At 49.2% G+C, this 10,948-nt stretch overlaps 2 protein-coding genes across 2 annotated transcripts; one reads left to right on the top strand and one right to left on the bottom strand.

Annotated features, from left to right (window-relative positions):
* The first annotated feature begins 1,881 nt into the window (after nt 1-1,881).
* LOC136054490 (olfactory receptor 51M1-like) lies at nt 1,882-2,817 on the top strand. Its single transcript, XM_065745779.1, has one exon. It carries the CDS (start codon nt 1,882-1,884, stop codon nt 2,815-2,817), a length of 936 nt encoding a protein of 311 aa, XP_065601851.1.
* A 3,126-nt stretch (nt 2,818-5,943) lies between these two features.
* LOC136054488 (olfactory receptor 52R1-like) lies at nt 5,944-6,891 on the bottom strand. The gene has a single exon (XM_065745778.1). The coding sequence runs from the start codon at nt 6,889-6,891 to the stop codon at nt 5,944-5,946; it is 948 nt and encodes a 315-aa protein (XP_065601850.1).
* Nucleotides 6,892-10,948: the final 4,057 nt, after the last annotated feature.

Below are 10,948 nucleotides of genomic sequence, written 5' to 3'. Positions count from 1 at the left end.
TGTCACGGTGCTATCGGGAAAGGGAAGCCTCTTTTCTCTCCCTTTTTTTGTGAATATTCACCCAGGACACCGCAGCTGACGATGCACAGAAGGAACAATGCAACCTTTCCATTTCTGTAGCCCGGAGCACGTTTCCAGAGGGATGATGAAAGTTAGGAACACGTTCAAGTCTGACCACGCAGATTCAAGTACCTAAATCTATATTTTCATGTCAAGGATAATTATAACGTCCTGGAAAGCTGAGTGCTCATTTAGCTAATTATTTATCTGGCAGAGCAAAGTGTGGAGGCACAGATGTCTGGGGCCTTGTCTGAGGCGTGGGGCAGTTGGAAATAGACTGCTTTTCATGGAATGTTAATGAATTTAGCCACATGCCCTCCAATTAAATAGCATCACACTCCTTGTTCACACAGGCAGATGGAGTGTGAGTTCCTTGAGTGCTGAGGGCTGGGAAATTTCTGCTCCTTTCTCATCAGCCACAGCAGCCCCTGGTGAGAGAGAGGCAGAGAAGCCAAGCAAGTGATCTGCACAGGATGCAGTGGTATTTTACATCCTTCTGTTTTACCTGCAACCCCAAAGTGTGCCCGTGCTGTATTCAGAGTTTAACCTTTTCAAGTTTTTGTGATTCTGCTTCACAAAGCACTGCATTTCCCTGAGGCGGCTGTGGGCTGTGGCTTGGGAGCTCTGAGCTGACAGTTCTGCAGAAGAAATGAGAGCTGGGTTTGAGCACGCACTGCTCAATCTCACCTGTACCTCTTTGCTTTTGAGGACATTCCTGCTAAGAATGAGAGGTGCTGTACGTATTGTTATTGCCTTGAATAGTTTAATCAGCTGTCACTAAGAATGACAACCAAAGCTGGAATGGTGGATCGTCTCGGAAGTGAAGGGAAACAATAACATTCTAAATTTGCCATTGCATTAATGAAGTTAGACTTATGGGAGCGACTGTGTCCCCTTCGGGGTCAGGACAGGCAACTTTCAGTAATTCCTTCTGTTTCTGTGGCTTCCAGGCACCCTCATGAAGGAATTATGGAATTCCAGGCTGGTTTGGGTGGGAAGGGTCCTTAAAGCCCACCCAGACCAACACCTCCATGGGCAGGGACACCTCCCCATAGCTCAGTGCCCACAGCCCCATCCACGGACTTGGGCACTTGAATACAGGAGCCCAGCCCTATTGATGCTGGTACTATATGGGCACAACACAGAGAAAAGAGCAGCCTTTTCTTCTTTCCCTTCAGCTTATGGGAAGGGTGAAGACAGCAAAGGGTGCAGGTGGAGGACAGGGGGACAAGCAAGACCACATCTCCCAGGAGCCTGGCCATGGTGGAAGCTCAGCAGCTGGGTGGAGGGCAGTGGCTGCTGCAGACAAGGCATCCTGCACTAGATGAAAGGCAAAAAATCTGAAAATCCAGCACAGAAGCTGAGAACTGGCTGGGAAAGTGTGCCTCTAAGCCAGGCCAGGGAGAGGGCTGGGAACACGGCCTGGGAGGGAGAACCCCACGAGGAGAGCCTGAGGGGGACCCTAATGGAGATGGGGATGATGGCATGTGGGTGCAGGAGAGCAGTGTCATCCATGGGGATCAGGAGAAGAGGCTGCAGCAGTGTCCTGGGAGGGATGTAGCCTTGCTGCAATAGATAATGTTATTTTCTGTCGTACAGGTGAGGAGCTGGTGGAAATGAAGCAGGACCAAGAGCTGAGCCAGGACTGCTCCGTGCGAGTTCCTGCTCTGATCCACCTTCGAGGGGAGCAGAATTGAGACCTGAATTCACAATGAGCCTTAGACCGTGTCCAGGCACTGGTTGATTTTCATTGCCCTCAAAATCTCATCCTCACTACCTTCGAACTGTTCATGAGAGTGGGATCTTTAGCCCAGGCTGGATATGTACCCCAGGAACAGTAGCCAAGCTTTGCCTTTCCTGCTGGCAGGCCTTCCTGGGATGGCTCAGTTCCACCCCTGGGTGCTCCTCCCTTTTGGTTTCTTGTATCTGGTTGCAGTGCTGGGAAATGGCACCATCCTGCTGGTTGTGGGAGTGCATCGCCAGCTCCACCAGCCCATGTACTATTTCCTGGGCCTGACTCTGTCCACCCTGCCCACTGTGCTGCGTGTCTTCTGGTCGGGTGCCATGGAAATCAGCCTCCCTGCCTGCCTCATCCAGATGTTCTGCATCCACATCTTTTCCTTCATGGAGTCTTCAGTGCTCCTGGCCACGGCCTTTGATCGCTACACGGCCTTCTGCTGCCCGCTGAGGTACTCCTCCATCCTCACTGGTGCCAGGGTTGCACAGATCGGACTGGGGATCATCTGCCGATGCACACTGCTGCTTCTCCCCCTGATCCGCCTCCTGACATGGCTGCCTTTCTGCAGGTCACATGTGCTTTCTCACCCCTACTCTCTGCACCAGGGCATTATACGGCTGGCGTGCACAGATGCCACCCTGAACAGCCTGTATGGCTTCACCTTGGTGCTGGTCGTGGTCCTGGACTCCGTGCTCATCATGTTGTCCTACGTCATGATCATTAGGACTGTGCTAGGCATCACCTCCAGAGAGGAGCAGGCCAAAGCCCTAAACACTCGTGTGTCTCACTTCTGTGCTGTCCTGATCTTCTACATCCTTTTGGCTGGCCTGTCCATTATACACCGATACGGAAGGAATCTTCCACCTATTAGCCACACTGTCATAGCCAATGTCTATCTCTTTGTCCCACCTATATTGAACCCAATCCTCCACAGCATGAGAAGCAAGGCCATTTGCAAAGGCCTCCTGGGGTTCCTAGGTCAGAGAGCAGCCTGGCCTGGCCGTGCCCAGAACTGTTAGAATCACAGAATGGTTTCAGTTGGAAGGGAGCCTTAAAGGCCAACTGGTCCCACTCCCTGAGATGAACAGGGACACTCATGGCTCCATCAGGTGCTCAGAGCCCCATCCCCTGATCTGGGGTGTCTCCATGGGCAGAGCACCCACCACCTCTCTGGGCAACCTGTGCCAGTGCCTCACCACCCTTATTGTGAACAACTTCTTCCTTATATCCAAACTAAATCTCCCCTGCTTTAGCTTGAAATCATTTCCCTTTGTCCTATCACACAGGCACTGTTAAAGTCTGCCCCCATCTTTCTTACTGCCCCTGTCGTCACTGAAGGTCACTCTCATCTCTCCTGATTAGGTGGGAATCTTGCCCACACGAAACTCCCAGAGGTGCCAGCCCAAACAGAAGCAGGAGGTTATGAGATCTGTAAGTCAACAGGAGTATGTTGCAGAGGGTGCTCAGAAAGCTGAATGTTCATCAAATGCATGAAAAACAGGAGTCCAGCTAGGAAATGGGTGGAGTGCTTGGTGACAGAGGATGAGAGCTGTACTTTGCAGCAGACAGCTCATAAGATAGTGATCAGTTTGAAGCTGGTACGGAGAGATTCCACCAACAAATGTCACTTCCATACATTACCTCCAGTACCAGGTGTTGCTCATGAGTCTGGAACAAAATTGAATGTGAAATTGCAGAGCTGCTGGGGGGTGGCATCACTATTTCAGATGGTCACCGTGCTGGAGGACAGGTGATTATCAATATTCCTTCACCTGCAATGGGGTTTCCATGGGATTCTCCCTGAGACCTACTGATCAGTGGTGCATGATTTCCACTCCTGATGAGATGACAGAGGTTTTGAGGGAATATTGTGAATAAGCGTACGAGTAAGCACATGTTTATCATCTACCAGGACCCCCAGGTCCTTCCCTGCAGGACCGCTCTCCAGGAGTTCCTCTCCCAGTCTGTACATGTACCTGGGGTTACTCCGACCCAGGCATAAAACCTTGCACTTTGCTATGCTGAGGCCAGGTGAGGCCTCCTGAGGAGACGAAATGGTTTAAAACTGGAAGAGGGTAGATTTAGGCTAGACATTAGGAAGAAATTTTTTACTGTGAGGGTCGTGAGGCACTGCATCAGGTTGCCCATAGAGTTTGTGTATGCCCCCCTCATGGAAGCATTCGATACCAGGCTGGATGGGGCTCAGAGAAACGTGGTCTAGAGGGAGGTGTCCCTGCCTATAGCAGGTGGGAGTGGAATTAAATGATCTTAAATGTCATTTCCAACCTAAACCATTCTATGATTCAATGATTCTTTGACTCATTGGGCACGTCTGCTTCTGCTTATTTTGGCCAATCCATAAATTCAAAGGAAATCATGCAACCATTTTCCCCTCAGTTCAAGAAAGACATTGAGGCAGTGGAGCATGTCCAGAAAAGAGCAACAAAGCTGTGAAGGGTCTGGAAATCAAGTCTTACAGGGAGTAACTGAGAGAACTGAGATAAGGAGGCTCAGGAGAGACCTTACATCTCTCTCCAACTCCCTGAAACATGGTTGTGGAGAGGTGGGGATCAGCCTCTGCTCCCAGGTAACAGCGATAGAACGAGAGGGAATGGCCTCAAGAAGTAACAGGTTAGATATTAGGAGAAATTTCTTCTCGGAAAGTCATCAGCCACTGGGACAGGCCTCACAGGGAGGTAGCTGACTCTCCATCCCTGGAGGTGTTCAGGGAAAGGGGAATGTAGTAATTCGGATGGAGTTTAGTGGGAAATATTGGTGATAGGTGGATGGTTGGACTAGACCATCTTAGAGTTTTTTTCCAACCTTAATACTTAAATCGTTCTACAATTAATACTAGTGGAAGTGAAATTCAGAGGCTACCATGGAGTTGCTTTAGGTTGGCACAAGGAAATAAGACAAACTAGAAATGTGGTCTGCAGTCAGGCAGAATGTGTTGTTCGGGAGACAGAAAGAACATTTGCAGGGATCCTCTCTGTGGGAGCAGTGAGATATGATCCTAATGAGAGGAGAGAGAGATGCTGGGAAGAACCCTCTGTCATGGCAGGATTGACCTCAGGAGATTGCCCCCTGAAAGCACTGAGCTGCCAACCCATCTATTCAGCTTTGTCCCTTTTCAGTCATGAGACCTTTTTTTCATTTTTAGTCTCAAAGCATCATCTAAAATTATATCCCTCTGTGAAACTGTGCTTAGTCCCTGGTTTTGGTACAGACTTCCGTGGCATTCCCACCACTTTGTCCTGCCGACTCACAAGAAGGGGCAGCACTTACTGCATAGATTCACGTCCCCTTCTCTCCCCAGGAACCACCCCACCCCTGCAGCACAATGATACAGATTTGAAAGCCAGCTCTATTTATTAACAGAGAAGAGAATCTGAGAGTAGGACCCTAAGTACTTGATACTCTCTGATACTATTCGATGGTGATGGCACTTGTGCACGTCATAGGTTGCAAGAAGTGATATGAATGACGAAGCCCCTTGACATGTATTTGGTCAACAAAGATCTGCTAGTGTCCTTTCAAGACCTTTTCCACTTCCACTGAATGATACAGGATGGTGGACATTGACCTGAGAAAAGGACAGCTCCCATGTGATCAATGAACATGAAAATAACCAGGGATTGGGGAAAAATGGGGAACATGCCTCACCAGAGAGGGTGTGGGTGGGCACCATCCCACGAGGAGCAGCGCAGCTCTGCTTTAGGGCAGCAGTGCTCTCAGAATGGCTTTTAGACAAACTGCAGTTGTGTCTCTGCTCCTGCCTTTCCCTGACTCTCACCTTTAATCTGAGAAGCACTGCTTCTGCACTGCCTGAAGAAAAGAATGAAGGGAGGAAAAAATTGAGTATTCTACAGAAATAGATCAGACAATATTTTGACTTCTTCTATCTGCTTCATTTCCCTATTGAGGCCCATCTCCTGCCTCTCCACTGATATCCAGCTTAGAGAGAGAGAGCAGGAATCAGAACCTCCCCGTGGGCAATGCCCATTGCCAGCACTGCTGCAGAGACAGAGAGCACTGAGGAGTGCCAGTCCAGGATGAAGATGTCCTCGACACAGCATAAACAGTTCAAATTTGTGGAGGTCTTCAGTAGATCATGAGAACCATTTGTGGCACATCGAGATGGGTCAGATTCCCTTCCTCTGGAAGAGGACAACTATCTTGTCCTTGAGTTGCTTGGTTCTCACCCCGTAAACAATGGGGTTTAATGTTGGGGGCACCACCATGTAGAGGTTGGCCACCAATATATGGATGTGCTGAGGGATGCTGTGTCCAAACCGGTGCGTGAGGAATGAGAAGAGGCCAGAGACATAAAAGGGAAGGATGACACAGATGTGGGATACACATGTGTTAAAGGCCTTGTGCTGAGATTCAGAGGATGACAGCCTCAGTACTACTCGTAGGATCATAGTGTAGGACACAACAATCACAGTAATGTCAAACACTGTCACTGCAAATGCCACAAAGATGCCATAGGCGGCATTGACTCTGGTGTCCTCACATACCAGCTTCACCACGGCCATGTGTTCACAGTAGGAATGGGAGATGACACGATGCTGGCAGAAAGCCTTCCTATGGAGCAGGAAGCATCCAGGAGCCACAAGGAGGACACCACGAAGCAGCACCAGGCTCCCGAGAGCGGTCACCACGGGCATGGAGAGGATGCTGGAGTGCCGCAGGGGATAGCAAATGGCAAAATAGCGATCCAAGGCCATGGCCATGAGCACACCCGACTCCACTGCTGAGAAGTTGTGGACGAAGAACAACTGAACAAGGCAGGAAACAAAGCCAATCTCCCCGGAGCCCCACCAGAAGATGGCCAGCATTTTGGGTAGCATGGATGTAGAGAGGACCAGGTCAGTGAAGGCCAGCATGGCCAGGAAGAGGTACATGGGCTCGTGCAGGCTGGACTCTGTCTTGATGATGATGAGAAGGATGATGTTCCCCAGCACAGCGATGGCGTACATGATGCAGAAGGGGAAGGCAATCCAGAACTGCTCCTTCTCCAGCCCAGGAATGCCAAGCAGGAGGAAAGAGGGAGGGTGGGACTGGGTGGTAGAGTTCAGAGAAGACATGGGTCCCTTCTTGTCTCTTGCCTTTTCAGATAGCTCTTGCGTCCTGTAAAAAAGCACCAAACAGCCTTGAGATGATGTGTTCAGCAGCAAACACAGGCTGCAGAGAGATGTGGTTTCAGAAGGGCAAGAGAGCCAGCCCAAAGTGAAGCTGCTTGCACTGGTTCAAGAGAGCACCTCTCCCACAAGTGTCCTGTCAGTTCCCACACACAAGCGTCCCTGTGTGTCCCCCTCCACCCACTGCTCGTGGAGCATGCAAAGCGGATTGCTCCTGGACTCATCTGAGCTGGGAGAGTGCTCCATGACATGCTCCCATCTCCAAAGCACGTTCAGCCCAGCACGCCAGAGGAGAACCAGCCCAAAGTGAAGCTGTCAGTGGGCACAGAGGCAATGCAAAGTCATTGCCAGCAACCGTCCCGCCCTGCAGAAGCTTTGTTCTGAAGCACGCTGCCTGCTCCTGTAAGCAGAGGCACGGGCTGTTTGCCATGGGCAAGGCACGTGCATGGTGAGTGAAAGCCTCAAGACCTGAAAAGCTCTGCACAAACCCCAAACACTCACCCGCCTTCTGCAGCTTTCCTGGCAGGGACTGGGAATTGCATGGACCAGGAGATATTTATAAGCTACCAGGCAATTCTTAGCAGAGTTCTGAGTTTCCCCTGACAATTAATATGCAATTAAGGTGAGAATAATAATAAACAATAGAAGTTAACTTTTAATCACCTCAGTGCTGGTGACATCACAGTCTGTGGCACACTTTGGTTAGTTTTATGTCTGTTTTCTTGCAGTATCTTGCAGAGTTATTTGAGTTACTTGCTCTACGGTGGCACACACTGTACCTCCCTGTGCTGTTGTAGTGGTGTCCATGCAATATAGCATCATTGCGTGGTGTGGGTTGGAAGGGACGTGTAGAGATCATCAGTGTCATGCCTCCCTGGCGCCATATCTGGGCTCCTGCAACTTTCTGTCCTCTCCCCACCAGTGTGCAACTTGTCCTCACATCCTTCCCTCCCTTGCCTCTCTCCTTATCCCACCCCTTCCCCTTTCTTCAGCCTCTCACATGTGTACCGAGTACTTTCCCCTTTCTCCTGAAGCCAGATGTTGCTCAGAGAGCCACATCCAACCCTGTCCATATTTTCTCACTATAGCACGGGGTTCTCCCTGAGTCCTACTGACCCATGCACCTATTTTCCTCTTTTGTTACCGTGGCAGAGGTTTTGAGAAAGAGTAGTGTGAACAAACAAATGTGAATACCTGCATGGTTTGTGACTCCTACTGAGTCAGCTGGGCTGCTACAAGGGGAAATCCTCCTACAGCAGCTGGGCTTCTCTGTGCTGGCTCCAGCTGGAGGGATCTGGGTGATATAAGACACCTGGATGTCACCAAGTGTTTGATTAAATGTTTTTAAAGCAATCCCTTTGTGAGGCTGTTGGAGGAAAGCCTCACCTTGGGATGGGAAGCTGATGAGTGAAGGGCAGGTCATTTTCAGCCCAGAGAGGAGTCAGTGGGATTTCCCCAGTGGATGTGTCCTTGAACATATTCTGTTCTACATTTCTACTGGCACTTTAGTCAAGGCAGGGAAGAGTAAATAGCAGGGTTCCTTGGTTTTCCTTGCTTCTACCATCATTGTCAGAAGGGAAAAGAGGAGCCACAGTGGTTCTTGGTCCTTCTCATTTGGGAGGGGACAGAACAGAGGCAGGTGACCCAAACTGACCAAAGAGATTCTCCACCCCATATGGCGACATGCTGAACAGTGAAACTGTTGGAACCTTCTGGTTGGAGCCTCACTGCTCCAGATCTCCCTGGGCGTCAGTCATCATATTCTGTGCAACTGCTTTGTGCATCACTTGCTTTGCGTGTACTATTACTATTATTGTTTCCAACAGCATTCCCTTCTTTCCCATGCAATTGAACAATCCATGTCTGAAGCTATGAGTTTTTCCTTTGTCTTTTTCTCATCTCCATCCACCTGAGGCAGGAGTGAGCAATCTGCTGTGTGGTACTGAGCTGCCTGCCAGGCTCAGCTACCTCGTCTTGTTGATGCCCAGCATGGAGCCGAAAGGGTTGAGAGTCAACAGAACCGACCAGAGCATGTCAAAACTAATTTGTTATAAGCTACGTAGGAGATGTTCCAGGCCAGGTTAGTTGGGGCCTGGGCAACCTGATCTGGTGTCTGGTGTAGTGGTTGGCAGCCCTGCCTGCGGCAGCAGGAATAAAGCAAGGTTACCTCTGAGATCTCTTCCAACCCGAAACAGTCTGTGCTTCTGTGATTCTATGATTAATAGTGTCTGGACACAGTACTGTTCTTTTGTTCTTGATGAGGTTTTCTTTGCTTTCAAGGTTGTATTTCTTCATCTCTTTCCTGTTCAGCACTTCTGAGAGCTGGCCTCAGCTTTTTCTATGGATTTTGAGTTTGTATTCAGTGTGTACTTCTGTTGCATAGATTGAGGACAGAGAATACAGCTGGGATGTTCAAACCTGCATGAATCTGTTGCTATGCCTCCTGTCTGTGTTTCTGGTTTTGTCTATAGTTAAAGAGCAATTAAAAAATACCACATAGAGGTTCTCCAGGATGGTTCCAGGTGGCAAGGTGTGTGGTAGGATATGGTGGGTATCCATCACAGTTGTCACTTCTGATGGGTTTTAATTTTCATCACACATCAACAAGTGTGGAATCCTAAAAATCCAATAGAATGTTTCTGAAAGGTATGGCCTGATCCTGTAAATTTTGGGGATTTATAACTCCTGCACCATGCTGGGGATGGGCATGTGCCTATCGAGTCTTATTCAAGGCTACTCAGCACCCTTAAAAGGAAGAAAACACCTCTGAATCTGATTCAGTTCCTGTGCCAGGCCCTGGAGGTGGCCCAACTCGTTTCACAGGCCCAGCTGCTGAAGCAGAGAATCAAATCATGCTCATACTCATGGCTTCTGTCCCCAACAGAAGGAAAGGATGCAAATATCAGCTTGCTAAGTAGGGGAAGAAACTCCTAGGGGGAAGGAAGAAGAGGACGATGAAGGCTACTGCAAAGCAGGGCCATTCACAAGGTAGAGGAAGAGAACAAGAAGAGTAGGCAGACTTCATAAAAGAGTTGGTAAAAATCCTATACCTATCCCTGACTGAGCCACAATTTATGTGACAAGACATCCATGTGCGGTGTCGTGGTTTTGTGAGTTTTGTTATTAGTATTCCACATCATAACATCATGTAGAGCAGTGGGAGTTAAAGAGTGAATGCTCCAGTTCCATGCACTGCTGAATTTATGGGTCCCTGGTTCTCAGAAGAGAACTCCATACCCCAGAGGACTTTGTGCTCCTGTTATGTGCTCAGAGAGAAAGATCAAACTGCTCACAAGTCACGAGATTGCCCTGCTCTCACTGGTCATCTCCATTGTGTGTGCTCCCTGACCATCTCAGCTTCAGCACTGTAGTAAGGCCTTTGGTTTTGGACACACACTCTCTCAATTCATTTGATTCATTACTTCATCCAATTGTATTGTATTATACTGTGTTATCTCACATTCCTCTGTCATATTTAGTAAATCAGTTTTCACCCTTAGTTTGTTGCCATTGTTTTGTGCTTAGGCACATCTCCCCACTTTTCCCCTCTTCCCTTTCTCCCTCTCCTGGGATGTGGGTCTGTGGTCCCTCTGCCCCATTAGTCCCGGAATCAGGCTGAACCAGCCCAAAAACCATGACACATGAGTTCTGTGAGAAGTGGTGGATGAAGCTGCCAAGCCGCTCTCCATCATACCTGAAAGGTCATGGCAGTCAGGTCAGGTTCTTGCTGACTGGAAAAAGTGAAACACAATCCCATGTTCAAGAAGGGAAGGAAAGACTACCCAGGAAACTACAGGCTGGTCAGCCTCACCTGTGTGCCTGGCAAGATCATGGAGCAGATCCTCCTGAAGGCCCTACTAAGGCGCATGGAAAATGGAGCTGAGGTGACTGATGGTCACCAGCACGGCTTCACCAAGGGCAAGCCATACCTGATGAACCAGGTGGCCTTCTGTGGTGGAATGACAGTGTAAGCAGACAAAGAAAGACTGGAAGGCATCTGCCT

The sequence above is a fragment of the Cyrtonyx montezumae genome, unplaced genomic scaffold (assembly GCF_038088225.1).
Source record: "Cyrtonyx montezumae isolate F1298 unplaced genomic scaffold, pur_monq_1.0 scaffold_37, whole genome shotgun sequence".
Lineage (NCBI taxonomy): Eukaryota > Metazoa > Chordata > Aves > Galliformes > Odontophoridae > Cyrtonyx > Cyrtonyx montezumae.
The sequence above is the reverse complement of the archived record's forward strand: the minus strand, read 5'-3'. Positions and strand labels throughout refer to the sequence as shown.

Excerpts from the sequence above, each read along its gene's own strand:
- LOC136054490 (XM_065745779.1), top strand. The coding sequence starts at position 1,882 with ATGTACCCCAGGAACAGTAGCCAAGCTTTGCCTTTCCTGCTGGCAGGC.
- LOC136054488 (XM_065745778.1), bottom strand. The coding sequence starts at position 6,891 with ATGTCTTCTCTGAACTCTACCACCCAGTCCCACCCTCCCTCTTTCCTC.